Here is a 26850-nt window from a genome sequence, read left to right on the forward strand (position 1 = left end):
AGAAGATTATACTTTAGTAAATTACCTGAACCATTTAGTTCAAAAATAATAAAGAGTTGGGATGAAGCAAAAATAGTAGATACCCTAGGAGCAAGAATAAAATTTCTACAACAATGGTATATGAATATATGTGAAAAATACAGAGAAGAAATAAAAATGGAAAAAACATTAATAAAAAATTTAGCATGTTGCAAGGATAAAATAACATCCCAATTTGGATATGACGAAAAATATTATAAGAAAAAAAAAGACATAAGAAATATAAGAAGTACAGAAAGTCACAAATAAGTATAAGAAACCAAGAAAAAGATATTATGTAAAAAATTATAAATATAAAAGACTATATAGGAAAAAGAAATTTATAAAAGAATGTACTTGTTATAATTGTGAAAAACTAGGACATTTAGCTAGAGATTGTAAAATGCCTAAAGACCCAAAAAAGAAACAAATATCAGAAATAAAGTTAGAAAATGCAGAATATATGCAAATAAACTATATAGATTACGAATTAGAAAGTGAAGATAGTATATATGAAATTTCGGAAAATGAAACAGATAATGAAATAGATAGTGAATCAGATGAATCAAATGACTGATGAAGATATAAAAATAATAACAAAGGAAGAATATTTAAATGAACAAGGAACAGATCAAAAAATAGTATTTGATAATAATATATTTGACGAAATAAAAGAAAAAGAATTAGATTTAAGTGTAGAAAAAATATTTAAAATACCAACAATAAAAAACATATTTAGTAGACGAAAATAAGAATACTACGTAGTAAGCCAAAAAGAACATGTGATAGACTGTAAATATGCAAAAGGTAAAGCTAGTATACCACTAGTAACAAAAAGAATAATTAATAAAGAAATAAATGATATAAAAAGTAAAGACCCAATAAAATACGTACACCTTGGAGGAACGGAAATATTAATAAAAGCATGTTTTAGAGAAGGAATAGATACACCAATAGAATTATATTTAGCAGATGATAGAATTATAAAACCTATAGAAAAAAAGTATAATAACTGCTATTAGAGGAAATCTAATATACCAAAAATTTAAATTTATAATAAGTGTAAATTATTCAGTAGCAACAACAGATAAAAACGTAGATAAGTCATTAGTGCTATATTGGAGAAAAATAATTACAGCAAGATTTAAAAATCTATATGTATTAACAAGAAAACATATAATAACAAGAAAAATTAAATTAATAAAATACAAATAGAAAGTCCTTTTGAATAATTTGTAAAAATAATTGATAACAATGATTATAGTTACAAAGACATAGATATAGAAGAAGATTTAGAAATAATAAATGATAGAATAAGCACAACAAAAAGAATAGCTTTTGAAAAACCAGAATCGTCGGGATCATCGAAAAGAACAAATTATAAAATAACTTCAACAGTTACTTTAACTTTATATTATATAATGGGAACAATAAATGAAAAAGAATATTTAATACTCCTAAATACAGGACAAGAAGAAAACCATATAGCAAAATACCTAGTGAAAAATGAAGAAATAAAATCTAGAAATAAAATCTAATAGTAATATATGCTTAGATCTACCAAAAAGTTTAATAACTATTAAAGATACAACTGAAAAAGAAATAATAATAGGAGTTAGAAAAATAAAAATCGAATTTGAAATAAAGGAAGATATGCAAAAAGAAGACATAATATTAGAGATAAAATGGTTAGAACAAGTAAAACCTGACAGTATAGAACATACACAATTAACCATAACATACAATAAGGAAAAATTATTAATTAAGAGAGCTTTAACATGAAAATATATGTGCTTATGAAAATAATAGTAGAAGGATATTATAATAGATATTATACACCTATGATAGATATAGGAGCAGAAGCCAACTTATGTAGATATAACTGTTTACCAGAAGACAAATGAGATAAGCTAAAAACATCAATAGTAGTCAGAGGATTTAATAATGAAGGAAGTTTAATTACCTATAAAACTAGAAATATAAAAATACAAGTATGTGATAAGATATTAACAATAGAAGAGATCTATAATTATGAACTAACATCAAAAGATATGCTTTTAGGAATGCCATTTTTAGATAAACTATACCCACATATAATAACTAAAACACACTGGTGGTTTACAACACCATTTAAACAAAGGGTAAAAGCAAAAAGAGTTATTAATAAAATAAGAAAGAAAGCTGATTGGATAAAAGGAAGTGAAAAAATCACACAAAAATTAAAAATATAAAAAATACTGAAGACACAATAGAACTAGTTATATTTTCAATAAATAAAGAAGAAATAACTATATTTTCAATAGATAAGGTAGAAATAATAAAGAAAAAATTAATACAATTATACAGTGAAGATCTATTAAAAGGATGGAAAAAACATAAGACTGCTGTAAGAATTGAGCTAATAGATAAAAATAGTATAATAACCCCAAAACCATTAACATATAACTTTGATGATTTAAAAGAATTTAAAATGCATATAGATGAATTATTAGAAAAATAATACATACAAAAAAGTAATAGTAAACACACTAGCCCAACATTCATAGTAAATAAACACAGTGAACAAAAAAGAGGAAAAAGTAGAATGGTTATTGATTATAGAAACCCAAATTCAAAAACTATGACATATAGTTATCCAATACCAAATAAGATATTAAAAATAACACAAATACAAGGATATAATTACTTTAGCAAATTTGACTGTAAATTAGGATTTTACCATCTAAAGTTAGACGAAGATTCTAAGAAACTAACTGCGTTTACAGCGCCACAAGGATTTTATGAATGAAATGTGTTACCATTTGGATATAAAATGCATCAGGTAGATACCAACAATTTATGGATAGTTATTTCAAACAATTACCTAATTATATAGTATACATAGATGATATACTACTATATACAAAAACTAAAGAGGAACATTTAAAATTATTAGAACAATTTGCAGGTATAATATAAAATTCAGGAATAAGTCTAAGTGAAAAGAAAACAGAAATAATGAAAAACCAGGTAGAATTTTTAGAAATACAAATAGATAAAAGTGGAGTAAAAATGCAACAATATATTGTACAAAAAATAATAAATTCAAAAGAAGAATTAGATACAAAAAAGAAATTACAATTATTTTTAGGATTAGTAAACCAAGTAAGAGAATATATACCAAAATTAGCAGAAAACCTAAAGCCATTACAGAAAAAATTAAGAAAGGATGTAGAATATAATGACAACGAAGAAGATAAAAAATAAGTACAGAAAATAAAAATACTTTGTAAAGAGTTACCAAAATTATAATTTTCAGACGAAAATAAAAATTTACATATATAGTAGAAGCAGATGCAAGTGAATATAGTTATGGAGCAGTACTTAAATATAGATATGAAGAAGAAAAATGAGAACATCATTGTAGATACTACTCAGGAACGTTTAATGAAACAGAAATAAATTTTAAAATAAATAGAAAAGAATTATGCTCATTATATAAATGTTTATTAGCATTTGAGCCATATATTGTATATAACAAGTTTATTGTACGAACAGATAATACACAGGTACGATGGTAGTTAACAAGAAAAATACAAAATTCAGTTACAACGAAGAAAATTCAGAGATTAGTATTGAATATATTAAATTTTACATTTATAATTGAAGTAATCAAGACTAACAAGAATGTTATTGCAGATTACATATCAAGACAAAGCTACCCAAATTGATATTATAGAAGACAATACTCTATAAGAAATACTCAAAACCCTAACTACGCTTTCAATGAAAGTGGATAGTATGGGAAATGAGATAGAAAAGCTAAAGACTAATGAAGTTAAACTGAAGTCTGAAGCTATGACTCAGATAACTCAGCAATATGCAGAGAAATGTCGATTGGAAGACAATAAAATTCCAGGGATAAAAGGAGATGTTGGGACACTCCAAAAAACCCATAACGTTTATCAATCTACTTCTGCAGGTACAAGAGAAGGAGTTAGAAGGAACCTAAATATGAACATGAACAAAATATTTGACAAGTCATTTATACCAAAAACACCAAAAGACCCTTTGTTTATAACCCCACAAACTACTACATATTTAGATAGCCTAAACCAAGACAAGAAAGCTTATAACCACATAACCAGATCATATATTGAAAACATCCACAAGATACAAACTTACTTAAACCTTAAACCCAAAGCTACAAGCATTCAAGAACCAAATTCAAATTATATAACCTAAAAACTACAAGGATACAATAAGTTATTTGCATTACCAAAAACTAATCCAAATCTAGTTAAAACCTGTTTCAGTTATGGACTACTCAATATTGTATAAACCCAAGACGGAAGTGATTTATCTACTATACCAGAAATATATAAAGCAATTACCACCTTCAAAAAGATAATCAAGGGCAACCTATTTTTTGAAAAGTTCTATACGGCATGAGCAGAGATATTGTCTGATAAAATTAAATCAGTTATAAAAATTATGAAGATAGGAATGACCCGAGATATGATCATACCCGAAGATATTGAACAGCAAGTTGAAATACCCAAAATAGATATACCAGATTTTTTTGCGAATAAAAGAATTATTGAAATATCTACAATTATCAAGAATTAGCAAATAACTACCTAAACGGAATTCCAATATGGAGTTATTATTCAAGAGACTAGCTAATGATCTATTCAAATTCAAGAGAGTTAAGACAAGCAGATATGGAGGAAGTTCAGAGATGGATTATGACACTACTTAATCCAGAGAAACGACCAATTACCAGAGCAATTAAGGAAAAATTTATTTCAGACGAATTATTGACCAGATATTATAAATCAATAGGGCATAAATATCCAGATCATCTATGTTCGAGATGTAATGAAGAAGTTAATATTATTCCAGAAGTTCAACTAGAATAAAAGAAGATAAGAAAGCAACGAAACAATGAAGAAGAAGAAGACAAAAAGACATGATATTAAAGTTATAAAAATGACATATGAATTATTAGATAACGTTTCTTGACTTTGAATACGTAAATTATTATATAACATTTATTAGTATTTTGACTTTTCTTTGACAAAGTGTCATTATTAATTTTGTCTTTTTTGTAGGATAGCTTTAGGACTTTTTGTAAAGTTACTTTAGTCTTTTCTACTTTTGTAAAGATGACAAATGTAAAATAGGAACAGTTTAGAAGTATACGCGTTTTCTCTTTTTTAGGTTATAAATAGAAAAGGCATTTGCTAAGTTAAGACAAGACTTTCTACACAGAAAACAAGCCTCCTTTTTTATAACAAAAATTCTCTCATATAATCAATAAAGATATTCAGTTTTACATTAAGCTATGGATGAGCAAAACACAGAATTATCAAAGCTACAAGAACAGGTATAGTCATTTACTATTATGAATAGCTAAATTCATAAATTCCTAACAATCATAAATATAATAAAATAAGCTCTTGTTAGTTCCTTTATAGTAGAATTATTTGAGGAATAATATGTTTGAAGTTTATTAGCAAAGAGGAAAAGGAGAAAAATTTCTAGAACTATGCCATCCCAAAGGTGAAACCGATAAGGCAAAGAAGCCGTGATAGGAGAGTAACCAGAGTAGAGGCGCTGTTTAGGGAAAACGTATCCAGATTACCATGCTAATAGTGACCGAATAACATGTTATTTAAGAATAATCTAGTTTATAGTGACCTAAGATGATCATATTTTGTTATATATATATGATTGGAAGGATTATTTTGAAAAATAGCATCATATGAAAAATGAATACTTACTTACCTGATGAAATGATAGATGAATTTAAGATACTTGTTTTATATGTACTTAAGGATATAGAGATAATAGATATAAAGAAAATTATATGGGAAAAGATATTTGATATTGAAGATGAACAATTAGAAAAATGGATAGAAGATGAATTAGAACAAATACACTTAAATGACTATAACTACTATTCATACCTAGATAATTACTATTCAGACGGATATTATACAGATTAAAAAATGTTAGAATATATTAGAAGAATCAGAGAAAGACAAAGTTGGCTATATGAAGAAATTAATTACAGAAATCAGCCTTGAAGAGAAAGAAGACAATTAGAAGAAAGATTACTTGGAATAAAGTTAACCTTAGAAAATTATTAGAAATAGTCATGGAAAAGATTTAATATTAACTAACAATGTAAATTACCCGGCTTATTCGCACTATCCGCACCCCTACAGGGTAGTTTAGAATGAGAGTGTAGTTAGTCAATACTGTTCTATTTTTTAACAAGAATTTTCTGGTTATGAATGGGAAATGCTATGTAAACCGTATTTTTTAAAATTCAGTCAAAGTGTAGGGGTATCTCTAATACTAGGTATAGTTCGATGTCTACAATAATAATTCACGCCAAATTTTGGATGCTTTCAACACTTCTCTCAAAATCCGAGAGAAGTATTAAAAGATAGGAACTGCGCATTAAACTTTTTAACAATTTTTCAATTAAAAACTTCATTTTGCTTGTAATTCACTTTAAGATGTTAATAATTTTTTTTTACATATTTAATGAATATTGATAGCTCAGACCTGAGGTCTAAACTCATCATTTTCAAAAATTGAATTCAAACTTCGAGTATAAAGTTGTCATCTCATCTCCGAAAAGTGAACTTCATAGCCACAAGTTTGAAAGTTTAAACTACAACAGCTTTTTGCCTCTGATTATTTAATTTTTTTTCGTTTTTTTTTTTTTGGTGTGTGTGGGGTGGGGGTTGTTGCTAGACAAAATGAATTTGTTGGTTAAGAGGATGCAACTGGGAGTAAAAAAAACTGTGCACATCGTTATTTTTGTTATTTTCAAGAAAAAAAAAAGAACATAGGGATTATAGACAGAGACGAATCTAGAATTTTAAATTTGTGGGTTCCCAAGGCTCCTTTCCTACCACTCCGCTATCTGTTGGTTTAGTTATGGGTTCCCACCTATTAATATTTATAACTTTTGACAATTTTTCTATGTAATTTTAAGCCTTACGGTAGCGAGTCTACATCCACCGCCGATTATAGATTATGTTCTTTCAAGGTTGCGTTAATGGCCATAGTCTCCTTGGATCAAGTTCTCCATTGGACAAGTCAACAATTGATATGGTTAAATAAGTTTGGGTGGGTAAAAATACCAAGGAATTTTGTGCCTTTTTGAGTTGAAAATAAAACTGGACCTAGACATAAAGCTAAACCTAACAGGATTGAATTATTTATTGATTTTACAGAATCAGTCAGATATACGCAGTCATGGAGAATGATGTGTAAAAGGTCTGAATTATGCTTCAAAGAACAGGTTGAAATGCACATTTGGTAATAGAATGGAGTATGTCTGAATTATGCTTAAAAGAACAGATTGAAATGCACATTTGGTAATAGAATGGAGTATGAGAAATGCATGAGTAATCATGGTATTGGACTAGTTGGACTTCTAGACTTGTTATCTTCAGATGAAGGCCTGTTTCCAGAATCAAATTGCTGGATATCCTCAATTATCTGGACAACTTGGTTCATGTCAGGCCTTGATTCAGGCACATTTGCCACACAAGCCATTGCAATCTGAAGCATCTGCACCATCTCATCTTCTATATTTTGAAATTTGATGAGCTCGGTATCGAACACCTCAGCAGTCCATTCCTCCCTTACAACAGACTGCACCCATCTTGGTAAATCTGCCACCTCATCATGGCCAGGTGGCTGCACTGGTGCTTTGCCAGTAAGGAGTTCAAGAAGCAGAACGCCAAAGCTGTAAATGTCGGATTTCTGAGTACATTTCTTCGTTTCGATCACCTCGGGTGCTCTATATCCTGCACTCCTTGATGGGATAGTAGGAAAGCCCATTAGAGGAGTAAGACCAACATCTGAGATGCATCCACTATTGTCGTTGGTGAGAAGCACATTGGATGACTTGATATTGCCATGAATTAATTTGCCACCAGCAACAGCATGGATATGGGCAATACCACTTGCCGCTCCATGGGCAATCCTCAATCTAGATTCCCAGTCTAGTGTTCTTCCCAAGTCCCTGTTGCCTATAATCATAAACGACGAGCAATGAGAGAAAAGAACTTTGTATAAACAGTTAGACTGAAAATTAGGAATAGCTCCGAACAATTAACCTAATGTTCAACCACTTGCAAGTAGCATCTTGCTTCAAAAAATTATGGAGAGCTGTCAGTGCATTAAACCAATATCACATGCTCTAAATCTTTATTTTATAGGCTCATCAAGATACTTATGTGCCTATTTCAAGAGAGTTTATTTATAATGATTTTCTCCTTGCTTTTCAAAGGAACTTTGCTGAAGAATACAGGTTCTTCATTTCACACTGGAATATATGATATCGTGCAACTTTTACAGTTGATTTTGTGGTCCAGTCTTAGTAACTAAGTATATTCCCAAATACCTGAATGGATATGAAAGCTTGAAGGAGGGACAAAAGAAGGAAGAAATGTTACTATGCATTCGAGTGGATAAACTGCCTGCCGGTATATGATCATAGATAAGAAGTTTTTCATCCTTGGAAAAGTAATACACACGAAGAGCAACAACATTTCGATGCTGAGCCACAGTGCCAATTATCTCCATCTGTTGATCAAACTCTCGTTTCCCAACAACAACTTCCTTCAGCCGTTTCACAACAACATTCGTTCCCTCCTCCAAGATGGCCTTGTAGGTTGTCCCATAGCACCCTTTACCCAAAACCTCAGCTGAGGCTCTCAACAAATCTTCAAGGTCAAAATTGAAAGAACAACCCTCAAAGAAAACCAATTTGTTCTTTTCAGCTGCTTGTACTCCACTACTAAAGTCCTCTGGTTGCTTCGGACTTCCTCCTCCATTAAAGTCTTTTCTTTGCTGAACACCGCTCTTAGTATAGTATCGCTTCATACAACACAAGAAAATCAACACAGCTATACCTAGGATCCCTCCAACACCCCCTGCAACAATGCCAATGATAACCCCTGTACTTAAACTTTTCTTGCCTTTCTGCTTTTCAGGAATTGCTGGTGAGGATGGCCGGCTACTTGGAGAACGAGATGGTGGTGTTAGACTCAAAGGCGAAGGAGAAGGTGGAATTGAAGGGAATGGAGAAGGTGAAGGTGCAAAAGAGGGGCATTGAGTCAAGGGTTGTCCACATAATAGAGAATTTCCTTGAAATGAAGAATTAGGAAACTTTGCAAGGGATGGTGGAATTGAACCATTAAGTTGGTTATTGCTCATATTCAATTGTGTAAGCCTTGGAAGGTTTACATTAGGAATGGATCCTGCGAACAAGTTGTTTTGTAGGTTCAAACCAGTAAGATATGTCAGATTTTGAATTGTTGTTGGAATTTTTCCTGAGAAGGAATTGAAAGAGAGATCAATGAAGTTGAGCTGTAGAGATAGAGGGGAAGGAATTTCACCGGAAAATTGATTTTGTTGGAGAAATATAAAACGGAGGGAAGGAAGAGAGGTGATGTCTGAAGGAAGATTTCCACTCAGCCTATTGGAATGAAGGCTGAGGGTTGTTAATGCATCCAGTCTTCCTATGGAATTGTCTGGAATAGAACCATAGAGTCCAATACCGGGAAGTCGAAGTGCAACTACACGACTGCCATCTAAGCTGCAACTGACGCCATGCCATGCGCAAATGGAAGAGTTAGTGTTCCACTTGAACTTTCGAAGATGGGGTACTGCAGAAGCAAAGTTGAGTAGCGCTTGTCTATCTGAGCTAAGGTCAGCAATAACTTTTGGGAAGAGGAGAAAAAATAGAAACAGAGAAAGAGCAAGCAGAGCTGCTACTGGGTGTAGCTTCATCATTTTAATGATTAGGAATGAATATGATTTCCTGTTTGCTCCTGGACTTCCCAAGTCAACTCAAGTTGCTATAAGAGATCATCTTTGAGTATCATCCATTTGCATCAACTAGAAACAATGGTATCACCATGTAACAAAGTTAGAAAAAGACAGTGACAAAATATATACAGAAATATTTGGCAGAGAAACTTAGATATACACAAAATATTCCCATAAACTACCATCGCAGTGTAAAATGAACAGCCAATTCCCATGGTCAATCAGATAAATCCATAGAGCAAAGGATCTAATGTGTGAATTACTTTCTCTTCCTTTGGTATTTGAATAATTTTTCATCATTCTTCATGACACACAGGAGGAGAAAATAGTTTAGACCTCCTAGAGACAACTTAATCCAGAAGAAGACTGAAGCGCTCTTTTCAGTCACTTTCTAGAAATAACTTCTTCATGTCTCCAAGTTTTAACTCTCAATGTTCATACTGTTACATAGTCCAGTACCAGCTTTTAAGTATAAAATCGGCCTAGTTCACTTTTTTTTTGTTTCACCTGGATTCTACCAATCTGTCCGGTCTGCCAAACTAATAGCATGTCTGGGAGAGAAGCACCCTTAATGGACACCAAGGAAAAAATAGTTTTTCCTTTCGCTTCCTTTTTTAAAACTGGTGGAAAGATTAGATGAGAAACAGAGAGGATCAAGTGATCAACTGCACTGCTAAAACTGCTGTTGCAATGCCAATTGAGAAGCTATGTGATTGGGTTGACAGGTTTTCACACATTGTGGCCAGAGCACAGTGACTGTATATAGTAAACTAAGCGTGAGATGTGAAGGAAAGAGAACAATCAAGAAAAACATGACTGGAAGAAACAGCTTAGCACTCAAAGCCCGGGATTTCCAGCTTATCTGTTGAAGGAAGGCACAAAATATGCACCCACAAGAAGATGTTGCCGAGAATTTATTTGGACTCATAATAAGAGTAAAAGCCTCCTTTAGAAATAAACATCTTAAATTCTGAAAACCAATGACTCCATGAACTTCTTAGCTGCATCACACCTCCCTAATTAATACACTATACCGAGTTCCCTGGAAAGAGCAGATAGGGCATGTTCCAGATAATTTTAACTCTCCATTATAGCATTAGACAAAGAACTAGCCCATGAATAGTTTAAATATCTGATATTCAGAAATTCTAGCTAAAATTAGTTGTCATATCAAAAATTTATACTAATGTACTTAAGGCGTTTGGACATGAGTTGGTTGAGATTTGACTAAAAAAATAGAATATTTGAAAGTTTAGTTGTGTTAGGACAAGAAAACGAAGTTAAGTTTTGTGAGTGAAAACTTGAGAAAACTTCTACAACATGTTTTTCAAACTATCAAATTCTATATTTCAAGTATGAAGTTGAAATAATGGGTGAATTTGATGAACAAACACTAAATGGAGTTTGAAATAATCTTCAAATTTTATAACCAATGTAAAGCTTCACAAAAGTTTAAGCACTAGCAGAAAGTTCAAATAAAAGGGAAAAGAGAGAGCAGAAGAATACCTTGAAAAATGGCGAATTCTACGGACAGAGAAAGCGGAAGCTTCAGAACCCCATATGAAAATCCGAAATGAAGAAAATGGGAGAGAGCTTAATAACGGTTGAGAATTGAGAAGAGGTAGAAGTCACGTGCCTTACAATTCCCCTCTAACACTTCCTACTCCAACGGCATTTTGTTTACTTTACCCCCTTTGCAAAATGAGAAAGATAACAAAACATAAAAAGAGATTATTCTCTGAGGCAAGAAAGAGCCATACTTGGTTTCTTGAGACACCTTTTCTTTTTCCCTCTCTGCAGTAGCTGGTGGTACCGGTAGGAAAAAAGAAAGCAGTAGGAAGGAAAAATCTTTTCTTTTTCTTTACCCCATTGTCAAAAGAAAAATTGTTTTCCTTCTTCAGCTTGTTCGTGAAGCAAACTGAATCTCATGTATCATAGCACAGATCTCGATGTTTTCTTGGAGGGGTTCTACAATTACTTATTGCTCTTTGTTATTTTCAACCACTTATTATGATTCTCTCTGTCATTGTGTGTTAGGATTAACTAGAAGACTACAAAATTCAGCTCCTACAACTACTCGTTTATGCTAAATGGCAAAATATTCACTGATTGACTGTCATTGACATGACAATTGGCAAGCTTGCGAATTGGTTATTTGATTAATTTCCATCAAAATATTATAAATATTATTTAAATGAATAACATATAAAAATTATAAAAATATAAAGAATTAAAAAAAATAATATCTGAAAAACGTAAAGAATTAAAAACAAAGATAGAAATAATACAGTATAACATAATTATCGAAGTTAGTAAAAACTCAATAAATGCACAAAAATAAGAAATATCAAATTTAGAATCAACAATAAATGGTCTAGAATATATATATCAATATAAGCTATATACATTTAAATAAAATAAACAAAGAAAAATTTATAATAGATGAAAAAACATATGAAAAAAAATGAATAAAGAAGAATTTATAATAGATGAAAAAATATATGAAAATCACGAAGGATTAAAAATAAAAATAGTACTCTCTAATTTAGGAAAGAGATATAAGAAAATAGGTGAACATTTATATTTAATGTTAGAAAAAGAAGAATTAAAATTAGAAGATAAGTTAACAACCATGATAAGAATAGAAAGAGAAATGAAGAGATAAATAAAAAAAAAGAAATAGATAAAATAAAACAACAAATCACAAAAGAAATACGAAAAATAGAAAAAACTAAAAATAGCAGGATTGCTGAATTAGAAAAAGAACTACCAATGCTAAAAGATTTATATGAAAAGAGACAGAAAGAAAAAGAAGAAAAAGATAAAGAACAAAATTTATTAAACGAGATAAATCAATTTAAAGAAAAATTAGAAATAAAAAATAAAGAACCAGAAACCAGTGAATTAGAAATAAATACAATAGATGCTGAAGAAACAGATAATTATGATTCGGAAGATAACGAAACATATACAGAAATTCTAGAAAACATAGGAAAACTGGAAATTAATGAAAAACAAGAAATAATTAATAAAGAAAATCTAGAACTAATAAATACAGAAGTAAATACTATAGATAAAAATGTAATACCTAGTACATCAAAATTAACCTATAATTACAAAAATAAGTTTAAAAGATATAATCGAAAGGATGAATATAATAAATGGACACCAAAATAAATAATTAATTACAACTTTTTAGATTTAGACTGTGTAATAGACACAAATAAAATAATACAACTATGGGTAGAATACATATCAAAACAATTATTAGATAATAAAATAGCTATAACAAACACACCAGAATATATAGAAAAGATATTAATAGGGACAGTAAAATTATGGTTTTTAAACCTAGCCGAAACAAGTAAAAAAGTACTAAGATCTGACAATAAAACAGAAGGAACATCAATACCTGCTAAAATACTACCAAAAGAAATATTGAAAAAATATGAAATAGTTATAAGAGAAGAATTTAGTAGTATAACAACAGAAGAAGAGCAAAATAAAGAGAAAGATACGAATAAGAATTTAACATGAAAATTAGCAATATGTAATATGTGTTATATAGATGAGTATACATGCGCATTTAAAGAATATTATTATAAAGGAACATATAATGTAGAAGAAAGTAAAGAAATAAGAAGATTATATTTTAGTAAATTACCTGAACCATTTAGTTCAAAAATAATAAAAAGTTGGGATGAAGCAAAAATAATAGATACCCTAGGAGCAAGAATAAAATTTTTACAACAATAGTATAGAAATCTATGTGAAAATTATAGAGAAGAAATAAAAATGAAAAAAATATTAATAAGAAATTTAGCATGTTGCAAAGATAAAATAACACCTCAATTTGGATGTAAAGAAAGATATTATAAGAAAAGAAAAAGACATAAGAAATATAAGAAATACAAAAAATCAAAATATAAATATAAGAAACCAAGAAAAAGATATTATGTAAAAAAATTATAAATATAAAAGACCATATAGAAAAAAGAAATCTATAAAAGAATGTACTTGTTATAATTGTGAAAAATTAGGACATTTAGCTAGAGATTATAAATTACCAAAAACCCAAAAAATAAACAAATATCAGAAATAAAAATAAAAAATACAGAATATATGAATTAGAAAGTGAAGATAGTTTATATGAAATTTTGGAGAATGAAACAGATAATGAAATAGATAGTGAATTAGATGAATCAAATAACTGAACAAGATATAAAAATGAACCAAATAACTGAAGATATAAAAATAATAACAAAGAAGGAATATTTAAATGAAGAAGGAACAAATCGAAAAATAATATTTGACAGTAATATATTTGACGAAATAAAAGGAAAAGAGTATTTAAAATACCAACAATAAAAAATATATTTAGTAGAAAAAAGGAAGAATACTACGTAGTAAGCCAAAAAGAACATGTAATAGACTGTAAATATGCAAAAGGAAGAGCTAGTATACCACTACTAATAAAAAGAATAATTAATAAAGAAATAAATGATATAACAAGTAAAGACCCAATAAAATATATACACCTTGGAGGAAAAGAGATATTAATAAAAACATGTTTTAGAGAAGGAATAGATACACCAATAGAATTATATTTTCCAGATGATAGAATTATAAAACCTATAGAAAAAAGTATAATAACAACCATAAAAAGAAATTTAATATACCAAAAATTTAAATTTATAATAACTGCGAATTATTCAGTAGCAATAACAGATAAAAATATAGATAAATCATTAGTATTATATTGAAAAATATCAGGAATAAAACTAACCCAAGAAGTAAAATATTCACAGCAAGATGTAAAAATCTATATGTATTAACAACAAAACATAAAATAACAGGAAAAAATAAAATTAATAAAATACACATAGAAAGTCCTTTTGAACAATTTGTAAAAACAATTGATAATAATGATTATAGTTACAAAGACTTAAATATAGAAGAAGATTTAGAAATAATAAATGATAGAATAAGTACAACAAAAGAATAGCTCATGAAAAAACAGAATCATCAAGCTCATAAAAAAGAACAAGTTATGAAATAACTTCAACAGTTAATTTAAATCAATATTGTATAACAAGAACAATAAATGAAAAAGAATATTTAATACTCTTAAACACAGGACAAGAAGAAAATTATATAGCAAAATATCTAGTAAAAAGTGAAGAAATAAAATCTACTAGTGATATATGCCCAGAATTACCAAGGAGTCTAATAAACATTAAAGATACGACAGAAAAAAAAAATAATAGGAGTCAGAAAAATTAAAATAGAATTTGAAATAAAGGAGAAATGCAAAAAACAGACATAATATTAGGAATAAAATGGTTAGAACAAGTAAAACCATATAATATAGAACATACACAATTATCTATAACATAAAAGAAAGAAAGATTATTCATAAAAAGAACTTTAACATGATATGAAAATATATGTACTTGTAAAAATAATAGTAGAAGGATACTATAATAGGTATTATACACCTATGATAGATATAGGAGCAGAAACAAACTTATATAGATACAACTGTTTACCAGAAAGTAAATGGGATAAATTAAAAACACCAATAGTAGTCAAAGGATTTAATAATGAAGGAAGCTTAATTACATATAAAGCTAAAAATATAAAAATACAGATATGGGACAAAATAATAACAATAGAAGAAATCTATAATTATGAACTAACATCAAAAGATATGCTTTTAAGAATGTCATTTTTAGATAAATTATACCCACATATAATAACTAAAACAGATTGGTGGTTTACAACACCATGTAAATAGAAAGTAAGAGCAAAAAGAGTTACTAATAAAATAAGAAAGAAAACTGATTGGATAGAAGGAAGTGAAAAAATTACACAAAAGTTAGAAAATATAAAAAATACAGAAGACCCAGTAGAACTAGTTATATTTTCGATAAATAGAAATAATAAAGAAAAAATTAAGACAATTATATAGTGAAGATCCATTAAGAGGATGGAAAAAATATAAAACTACTATAAAAATTGAATTAATAAATAAAAATAGCATAATAACTCAAAAACCATTAACATATAATTTTGACGATTTAAAAGAATTTAAAATGCATGCAGATGAATTATTAGGAAAACAGTATATACAAAAAAGCAATAACAAACACAATAGTCCAGCATTTATAGTAAATAAACACAGTGAACAAAAAAGAGGAAAAATAGAATGGTTATTAATTATAGAAATCTAAATGCAAAAACTATGACATATAATTATCCAATACCAAATAAGATATTAAAAATAAGACAAATACAAGGATATAATTATTTTAGTAAATTTGATTATAAATCAAGATTTTACCACTTAAAGTTAGATGAAAATTCTAAAGAATTAACCGTATTTACGGTACCACAAGGATTTTATGAATGGAACGTATTACCATTTGGATATAAAAATGCACCAGGTAGATATCAACATTTTATTTTACCTAATTGTATAGTATACATAGATGATATACTGCTATATACAAAAACTAAAGAAGAACATTTAAAATTATTAGAACAATTTACAAATATAATAGAAAAATCGGGAATAAGTTTAAGTGAAAAGAAAGCCGAAATTATGAAAAACTAGATAGAGTTTTTAGGAATACAAATAGATAAAAGTGGAGTAAAAATGCAACAACATATAGTACAAATAATAATCAATTCAAAAGAAGGATTAGATACAAAAAAAATTACAATCATTTTTAGGATTAGCAAACCAAGTAAGAGAATATATACCAAAATTAGCAGAAAACCTAAAGCCTTTACAGAAAAAATTTAAAAAGGATGTAGAATATAATTACAACAAAGAAGATAAAAAACAAGTCTAGAAAATAAAAATACTTTGTAAAGAATTACCAAAATTACAATTCCCAGACAAAGATAAAAAATTTATATATATAGTAGAAGCAGATGCAAGTGAATATAGTTATGGAGGAGTACTTAAATATAGGTACGAAAATGAAAAATTAAAACATCATTGCAGATACTACTCAGGTACGTTTAATGAAACAAAAATAAAATGAGAAATAAATAGAAAAGAATTATGTTCGTTATATAAATGTTTATTAGCATTTGAACCATATATTGTATATAACAACTTTATTGTGAGAACAGATAATACCCAGGTTCGTTGGTGGCTAACAAAGAAAATATAAAATTCAGTTACAACAAAAAAGATTCGTAGACTAGTATTGAATATATTAAATTTTACATTCACAATTGAAGTAATTAGTACTAACAAAAATGTTACTGCAGATTACATATCAAAACAAAGCTACACAGATTGATATAATAGAAGATGATGCTTTAGAAAAGATACTCAAACCCCTAACTACACTTTCAATGAAAGTGGACAATATGGGTAATGAAATAGAAAAGCTAAGTATGAAATTGAAGTATTTAAGTATGTTGAGATTTTGAGATAAATTGCTGAAATTTTTAGATTTCTACATGAGTTATGAATCTATATGCTATCTATTATGCTTTTGATGAGTTTTAAATTGGGATTTAACTATTGGTTATTAAGACGTACTTGAGACTTGAGATTTTATGAACTATTGTGCTATAAGCACCCATGATGTGAGTATTCTGAGATTATTGAGAAATGTTTTGACCTAATGGTCATTGAGTTTTGAAATCCACTCTACTATATGAGATTACATATTTGATTATTGAGTTTTTATTGAACCATAAGATTATTATAAAGTGAATTTTCATGAGATGAGTGAGATAAACTAAAGGGAGAAGTATTTAGCACCAAGCGGGTAAGTTACTACAGTTTTTTACCCCAAAATTACGCGCCACCATAGGTTGGGCCTGAGGCCGAGTTTATGATTGTTATTGGGCCTAAGGCCGAGTTGATATTGGGCCTGAGGTCGAGTTTGTTTAGCGATCACTGGACCTAGGTTATACTCTCTGGCAAGCATATGAGGCCTCTCCCCAATGTGAGCTCTCTTCCTTAGGAGAACAAAATGTTGGACTCCATGTAGCTCGCATGGTTTTTGTCGGTTAACAAAATCTCCCTTGACATTTAAACTTCGAGATCAGTTACCTCCCTAAAGTAAAGTATTTTCCATTGAGATAAGATATTTTCCTTTAAAACTAAAATACTTTCCCTTGATATGAGTATTTTTCCCTAAAGCTTGAAATGAGATATTTTCCTAATGTGAATGAAATGCCTTCAAGTATGTTGCAAAGTTATATGATTTTGAATTCCAAGTATTTGAGTTCAAAAGAGTTATGAGTTCTTAAGCATTGAAGAAGTTTTACTCTGCATGAGACATATGCATGAGTTGAAAGTATTGCTTAAAGTTTCCTTTAGCCTTGAATAATGAGAATAAGAGATGAGTACAAATTTCAAAGCTGAAAGTATAATGACTCACAAGATTGTGTTACATTTTCCATTTTACATGATTCATGAGCTTCGCATTTTATACTTATTCAAGCCACGTGAGTCATTACTTATTACATGCATGATTTGATTAAAGAGTATTGATGTTGTTTTATATAAATGCATGCACCCTCACATACTCAGTACATTCCTAAGTGCTGATCCATATATACGTCTACGTGCTACATTGTCTTATAATGTAGGTTCAGGTGTTCAGTCCCAGCCTCGTTAGTGACTTTCGAGTACCTCTATCTACATTCCTACAGTGGTAAGTCCTCATGGTTTGAGGACCTATCTTCAGAAATTTCTGCATTTGAGAGACTATTTTTACTTTTAGTTCATTTTGCGTCAGTTGGGCACCTATCCCAATGGCTCTCTAGTTCATGGATTTGTATAGGCTTTGTCAGACTAGTTCTTAGATTGTGGTTGTGTTGAGGTTTCTCATGTTGCTTGGTCATTTGGACCGAGCATTTTCTCCGTATTTCTTTTCAAATGATATGACTATGCCAGTATTTGAATTATTTTATCTCGAAATATGTATTATTAGTAGAAATAGGCTCAAAGGGTTAGCTCGGGTTTACTTGTAGCCTCGAGCACCGTGTGACATCCCGAGAGGCGATCTCAAGTTGTTACAAACTTAGTATCAGAGCCAGAGCCAGGTTTTAAAGGAGTCCTAGGGAGTCTGACAGGCCACGTTGAGTAGAGTCTTGATCATCGGTTGTAGCACACCACATCTATCAGCAAGAGGCTACAAGATATTTTAGGAAAAAGTTATTTCTTTTTTTTGATTTCTATCGTTCCTACAGTTGTCCCTCTCATCTAATAATTCATGCTCTTTTATTTCAGAAAATGCCTCCCCGAAGAGCGAATGCCCGTAGGAACGATGATGAGCAACCCCCACCTGTTGATCCTTTGAATGAGACTGTGTCTCATGCTGAGTTTTGGGCGGCCTTTCAAGCGTTAGCCCATGCAGTCACCACTAATATTCGAGCCAATAGCTAGGCCGCAGTTGCTAATCAGCAGGGAGGTGATGTAGCTACGGCTAGGATCTGTGATTTCATGTGGATGAATCCGCCAGAGTTTTATGGGTACAAGGCAGGTGAGGACCCATAGTTGTACCTGGAGGAGGTGAGAAAGATCACGCAGGTGATGCATGTTTTTGAGAAAGAAAGTATTGAGCTGGCATCTTACAGGTTGAAGGACATAGTATATGACTGGGTTGTATCGTGGAGGAAGGGTAGAGGTAAGGATGCTACTCCTATGACTTGGCAGGTATTCCAAGATGCGTTCTTGGACAAGTTCTTTCTGCTTGAGATGAAGGAGGTAAAGATTGAAGAGTTTATAAACTTGAGGCAGGGCTTCATGACTGTTAAAGAGTACTGCTTGAAGTTCAACTAGTTGGCCAAGTATGCTCCTGATTTGATTTCTGACACCCGAGCTAGTATGAACAAGTTCGTGACTGGTGTTTTTGGGTTAGTACTAAAGGAGTATAGGACTGTGATGTTGCATAGGGATATGGATCTGGCTAGGTTTATGACACATGCCCAGTAGATAGTGATGGATAAGATTAGGGAGAGAGATCGAGTAAGGGGTAACAAGAGGGCTAAATCTTAGCCGCATGAGTTTATCCAGCCTAGGTTCCATGGAGGGAACCTCCCTCAATTTTAGAGGCGCCTGTCTATGCCAGTGCCTTCGTCAGCTAGTTCTCCCGTGCCTAGAAGCAGGCAGGAGCAAGGGGGCAAATTTTTTTTGTCTAGGTCACAGAACAGTGTTAGCACCAGGCCCCGCTTTCCTCCTTGTGCTAAGTGTAGTAGGAGTTATCTCAGGGAGTGTTTTATAGATATGAGGGGTTGTTTTGGTTGTGGCAAGCAAGGCCACAGATATAGAGATTATTCTCATGCTAGACAGGGGAACAGAGATGCCTGACCTCAGGCACAAGCTACTAGTGTACTAGCTCCTGTACCCTATTGCTCCTCTGCTCAGGGCGTTTCATCTAGCACTGCTGGTAGTCAGCGCCAGAATAGATTCTATGCCTTACCATCTCATCAGGAGCAGGAGGACTCTCCTGATGTTGTTGCAGGTATGCTCTGTGTTTTTTACTTTGATGTCTATACGGTAAAGTCTCTTTTATGTGACCCCACTTGTAGCTATGAATTTCAAAATGAGTCTCGAAAAGATTCGTCAGCCTTTCCTAGTTTCTACACCCGTCGACAAGTCAGTTATTGCTAAACAAGTGTATAGGGATTGTCCTATTACTATTCTTCATAGAGTCATACTTGATGATTTGATAGAGTTGGACATGGTGGATTTTGACCTTATTCTGGGTATGGATTGGCTTCATTCTTGTTATGCATCTATAGTCTGTCATACCCGTGTGGTCAAGTTTTAATTTTTTGATGAACCAGCTTTTGAGTGGTTCGGGAGTTTGGTATCTCCCAAGAGTCATTTTATCTCCTATCTCAAGTCCAAAAAACTAATATCCAATGGTTGTATCTATCACTTAGTTAGAGTCAAAGACACTAAGTCTGAGGCTCCAACTATTCAGTCAGTCAATATTGTTAATGAGTTTCCAGATGTTTTTCTGGAAGATCTCCCAGGGGTACCTCCCGATTAAGAGATAGAATTCGGGATTGACCTTCTTCCCGATACTTAGCCTATTTCTCTTCCTCCATACCGTATGACACCTGTTGAGATTAAGGATTTGAAAGAGCAACTCAAAGATCTTTTAGACAAAGGTTTCGTAAGGCCTAGTATTTTTTCTTGGGGCACACCTGTCTTATTTGTGCGAAAGAAAGATGATTCTTTGCGTATGTACATTGACTATCATTTTCTTAACACGGTCATAGTAAAAAATAAGTATCCTCTTCCGATAATTGATGGCCTATTTGATCATTTGTAAGGTGCAAGTTATTTCTCCAAGATAGACCTTAGATCTGGCTATCATCAACTTAAAGTGAGGGAATGTGATAATCCAAAGACAACCTTCCAAACCCGCTATGGTCACTTTGAGTTTCTAGTCATGTCCTTTGGGCTAACCAATGCCCCAGCTACCTTCATGGACCTCATGAATCGAGTATTCAAGCCATATCTTAATATGTTTGTCATTGTCTTCATAGATGACATCCTTGTATACTCCCGTAATGAGAATAACCATGCGAACATTGAATGTTCACCAAATTTAGTAAGTGTGAATTTTGTCTAAGGTCTATAGCCTTTTTGGGTCATATTGTTTCAGCTGAAGGTATTAGAGTTGACCCCCTAAAGACAGAGGCTATACAAAATTAACTTAGACCTATCTCTCCATCTAACATTAGAAGTTTCTTGGGTCTAGCGGGCTATTACTGTCGTTTTGTTGAAGGTTTCTCTTCTATTGCATGTCCCATGACCTAGTTGGCCCAAATAAAAATTAAGTTCCAGTGGTCAGATTCCTGTGAGAAGAGTTTTCAGAAGTTGAAGACTCAACTTACTTCAGCCCCTGTGTTGACTTTGCCTGATGGTACAGATAGTTTTGTGGTGTATTGTGATGCCTCTAGAATTGGTTTGGGTTATGTGTTGATGCAAAGTGGTAAGGTTATAGCCTATGCCTCTATGCAGTTAAAGCCACATGAGAAGAATTACCCAGCCCATGATCTTGAGTTAGCTGCTATGGTCTTCGCTTTGTAAATCTGGAGACACTATCTTTATGGTGTTTATGTTGATATTTTTACTGATCATATGAGCTTGCAGTATGTGTTTACTTAGACGGAGTTGAATCTTAAGCAGAAGAGGTCATTAAAGTTATTAAAAGACTATGATATGAGTATGCTGTATTACCCAGGTAAGGCCAACGTAGTGGCGGATGCCCTTAGTAGATTGTCTATGGGTAGTGTTGCTCATGTAGAGGAAGGGAAGAAAGAGTTATCTCGTGATGTTCATTGTCTGGATAGATTGGGTGTAAGGTTACTTGATTCAGCCGAGGGGAGTATGTTGGTGCAAAGTAGTTCTGAATCCTCTTTAGTTTCGGAAGTGAAGGAGACGCAAGACAAGGATCCTAGTTTAGTTGGACTGAAAGAGTCAGTTCAGGGCCAAAAGGTAGAGGTTTTATCCCAAAGGAGAGATGTCATATTGAGAGTGCAAGGTAGATTGTGTGTTCCATGTGTTGATGATCTGAGGCAGAGGATTATGTATGAAATGCATGGCGCACGCTATTTTATTCATCCCGGCACCACCAAGATGTACCGCGACTTACGGGAAATCTATTGGTGAAATGGTATAAAGAAGGATATATCTGAGTTTGTAGCAAAGTATGCAATGTGACAACAGGTTAAGGTAGAGCACCAAAGACCTGGTGGTGTAATGGAAGAGTTTGGTATACCCACTTAGAAGTGAGAGGTGGTAAATATGGACTTCGTGATCAGGTTTCCTCTTTCGCGTCGTCATCATGATTCTATTTGTGTTGTTGTGGATAGGCTGACTAAGTACATATATTTCTTGACCGTGCTCACGTCTTATATAGCTGAGGATTATGCTAGATTGTATATCCAGGAGATTGTCAGGCTGCATGGAGTTCCCTCATCCATTATTTTGGATTGGGGCACTAAATTTACTTCTCAGTTTTGGAGGGCATTTCAGCAGGGTCTTAGTACCCAAGTTCTTTTGAGTTTTGCTTTTCATCCGCAGACAGATGGTCAGGCTGAGACGACCATTCAGGCCCTGGAAGATATGTTGAGGGCATGTGCTATTAATTTCAAAGGTAGTTGGGATGAACATTTTCCATTGATAGAGTGTGCCTATAACAATACTTACCATGCTAGCATCGAGATGGCACCATTTGAGCCCTTGTATGGTAGGAGATGTAGGTCACCCATAGGGTGGTTTAAAGTGGGTGAAGCTGCTGTAATTGGGCCTGATACAGTATTTGAAGCTATGAAGAAAGTTAAGTTGATTAGAGAGAGGTTAAAGACAGCTCAGAGTAGTCAAAAGTCATACGCCGATGTGTGGAGAAGAGATCTTGAGTTTGAAGTGAGTGATTTAGTGTACTTGAAGATTTCACCCATGAAAGGGGTGAAGAGGTTTGGTAAAAAGGGAAAGCTTAGTCCCTGTTATGTTGTCCTGTATAGAGTCTTGAGCCGTGTTGGTAAGGTGGCCTAATAGGTTGAGTTTGCCGAAGAGTTGTTAGTTGTTCATCCTATTTTTTATGTCTCCATGCTTAAGAAACATATTGGTGATTCCGTTGTAGTGGATCCTTCAGAGAATACCGATATTCAGAACAATCTTTCCATCGATGAGATTCCTATTGAGATCCTAGATTTTTAAATCCGTAGACTAAGGAACAAAAAAGTTTCCTTGGTCAAAGTTGTGTGGCAGAACCAGTCTATTGAGGGTGCTACTTGGGAAGCAAAGCAGACATGCGAGCCAAGTACCCGCATCTCTTTTTCGCGAGTTCAGATCAATATGAAGGTATTATTCTTCCTTAACTTAGCCCTTTGAATCTGTAGTGCAGCTATGTATCTATTCTTGTATGATTTCTTGCAATTTATGAGGTATTCAAGAGTTTAGAGAGTTTCAGCTATGGATACTCTATTTTTCCTGTGTTCCTAGTCCAACCAGCGATATTTGAGGACAAATGTTTCCAAGGGGGAAATATTGTAAGACCCCGCAAAATTCTCTCATAGAATGAACCTTAGGGTGCGTCAAGTCAGTTGTAATTCCAGCCCTAAAAGATTGAGAAGTGACTTCCTAAGTGAGTATCGTGTTAACCATATGGAATTTACCCAATTTCGACTTTTTATCACTTGGAAAATTTGATATGCTTTTCGTCAATATAAGATTCACCCAAATTCGATACTCGGGTAAGAAGTTATGAATAATTTAAGTCCTAGTCGTAAAATAGCATTATTTTGGTGCTTGGCATGTCGTGGAGGGGGTCTATTTGACAATTGTCAATTTTTAGTGGAACTCTACAATAGTGGCACATCGCGAAGGACCCTAATTTCTCAATAGTCAATTTTTAGTGGCCTGGCGCGATTGTGATGCATCGCGCTAAATTTCCAGGTCCCAACTAGTGGGATAACGTGATGGCTCCGCATCGTGGTGACTCCCAGATTCCCATTTGTCAATTTCCAGTGAGCCACCGCGATAGTGGCGCGTCACGGTGGCCCATGAAATTGGGTTCCCTGTTTAATTTTTTTCAGCTTCGTACAGAAGTTAAAAAGGACATATTTGGACTTTTTCCAAGCCTCTTAAACCATGCAAAGACCAAATCAAGGTCATTTACTAGCATTCTATGGAGTCTCTCTCAAGTTTTCTCTCAACAAAAACCCTAAGCATCCAAAACCTCTTCCAAGAATCTCAAGAATCCACCATAGATTTTCTTAATTGAGTCAAGATTCAAGGTTCCCAAGTCAAGGGCTTCAAGAACCCTCATTCAAGAGTGCAAATAGAGTTTCAAAAGTGAGAGTTCATCCAAAGCTTCTAATTCAAGGTATATGGGGTTTTGAACAAGGGTAATCCTTTCACCCTTGTGCCCAAAGGCTTATTTAAACTGCAATTCTTTGCAATTTATGAGATTTTACATGAAATTGAATTGGGGGTTTTTCACCCATTGTTATTGGTTGCAAGCTTTTGATGTTTCCCTTGAATTAAGAGTCTAATGGCATGATTTTTACAGGTTTTCTTGAGAAATTGCAGCTGGGCCTATACCAGAAGTTAATAGTTAAAATATTTGAAACATTGAAGTATATGAATATGTTGAGATTTTGAGATAAATTGCTGAAATTTTTAGATTTCTAAATGAGTTATGAATCTATATGCTATCTATTATGCTTTTGATGAGTTTTAACTTGGGATTGAAATATGGGTTATTAAGCCCTACTTGAGACTTGAGATTTTATGAACTATTGTGCTATAAACACCCATGATTTGAGTATTCTGAGATTATTGAGAAATGTTTTGACCTAATGGTCATTGAGTTTTGAAATCCACTATACAACATGAGATTACGGATTTGATTATTGGGTTCTTATTGAACCATGAGATTATTCTAAAGTAGATTTTCATGAGATGAGCGAGATAAACTAAAGGGAGTAGTATTTATCACCGAATGGGTAAGTTACTACGGTTTCTTACCCCAAAACTATGTGCCATTATAGGTTGGGCCTGAGGCTGAGTTTATGATTGTTATTGGGCCTAAGGCCGAGTTGATATTAGTCTTGAGGCCAAGTTTATTTAGTGATCACTAGACCTAGGTTATACTCCATGGCAAAAGTATGATGCCTCTCCCCAACATGAGGTCTCTTTCTTAGGAGGATAAAACGTTGGACTCCATGTAGCTCGCATGGTTTATGTCGGTTAAGATAACCTCCCTTGACATTTAAACTTCGAGATCTGTTACCTCCCTAAAGTAATATATTTTCCATTGAGATAAGATATTTTTCTTTAAAACTAAAATACTTTCCCTTGATATGGGTATTTTTCCCTAAAGCTTGAAATGAGATATTTTCCTAACGTGAATGAAATGCCTTCAAGTTTGTTCCAAAAATTATATGATTTCGAATTACAAGTATTTGAGTTCAAAAGAGTTATGAGTTCTTGAGCATTGAAGAAGTTTTACTCTGCATGAGACATATGCATGAGTTGAAAGAATTGTTTAAAGTTTCCTTTAGCCTTGAGTAATGAGAATAAGAGAAGAGTACAAATTTCAAAGCTGAAAGTATAATGACTCACAAGATTGTATTATATGTTCCATTTTACATGATTCATGAGCTTCGCGTTTTATACTTATTCAAGCCATGCGAGTCATTACTTATTACATGCATGATTTGATTAAAGAGTATTGATGTTGTTTTATATAAATGCATGCACTCCCATATACTCAGTACATTCCCAAGTTCTGATCCACATATACGTGTATGTGATACATTGTCTTATAATGTAGGTTCAGGAGCTTAGTTCCAGCCTCGTTAGTCACTTTAAAGTACCTCTGTCTACATTCCTATAATGGTGAGTCCTCATGGTTCAAGGACCTATCTTCAGACATTTCTGCATTTGAGAGACTATGTTTTTACTTTTAGTTCATTTCGAGTTAGTTGGGGACCTGTCCCAATGGCTCTTTAGTTCATGGATTAGTGTAGGCTTTGTCAGACTAGTTCTCAGATTGTGGTTGTGTTGAGGTTTCTCATGTTGCTTGGTCATTTGGACCGAGTATTTTCTTTGTATTTTCTTTCATATGATATGACTATGCTTGTGTTTGAATTATTTCATCTTTAAATGAGTGTTATTAGTAGAAATAGGCTCAAAGGGTTAGATTGGGGCTACTTGTAGCCTCAAGCACCGTGTGACATCCCGGGAGGCGATTTCGGGTCGTTGCATAAACCCTATCTTGGATCCCAAATTAACTATCTCTTCTTGGTCTCAAGTATATTAGATGAAGGTTGGTAGCTTTAAATTACTATTGTGATCTTCTTTTCCTATTCTCAACCTCTCTCTCAGTTAGTATCGAATATAGGCGGGCTTTAGCGTCTGCATTGCTAAGAAAGCAATCAATATGAAGAAAATCATAATACATGCATAAACACCGATCAAGAAAGACT

At 32.5% G+C, this 26850-nt stretch overlaps 1 protein-coding gene across 1 annotated transcript; it reads right to left on the bottom strand.

Annotated features, from left to right (window-relative positions):
• Positions 1-7288: 7288 nt before the first annotated feature.
• On the bottom strand, positions 7289-12016 carry LOC107842487 (probable inactive receptor kinase At5g58300). The gene is made up of 3 exons (XM_016686366.2): positions 11368-12016; positions 8484-9930; positions 7289-8057 (listed from the first exon to the last, which is right to left on the bottom strand). Exons 2-3 carry the CDS (start codon positions 9823-9825, stop codon positions 7432-7434), a joined length of 1968 nt encoding a protein of 655 aa, XP_016541852.1. The 5' UTR covers positions 9826-9930; positions 11368-12016; the 3' UTR covers positions 7289-7431.
• Between the last annotated feature and the right edge of the window lie 14834 nt (positions 12017-26850).

Source organism: Capsicum annuum, chromosome 9 (genome assembly GCF_002878395.1).
Source record: "Capsicum annuum cultivar UCD-10X-F1 chromosome 9, UCD10Xv1.1, whole genome shotgun sequence".
Taxonomy (NCBI): Eukaryota; Viridiplantae; Streptophyta; class Magnoliopsida; order Solanales; family Solanaceae; genus Capsicum; species Capsicum annuum.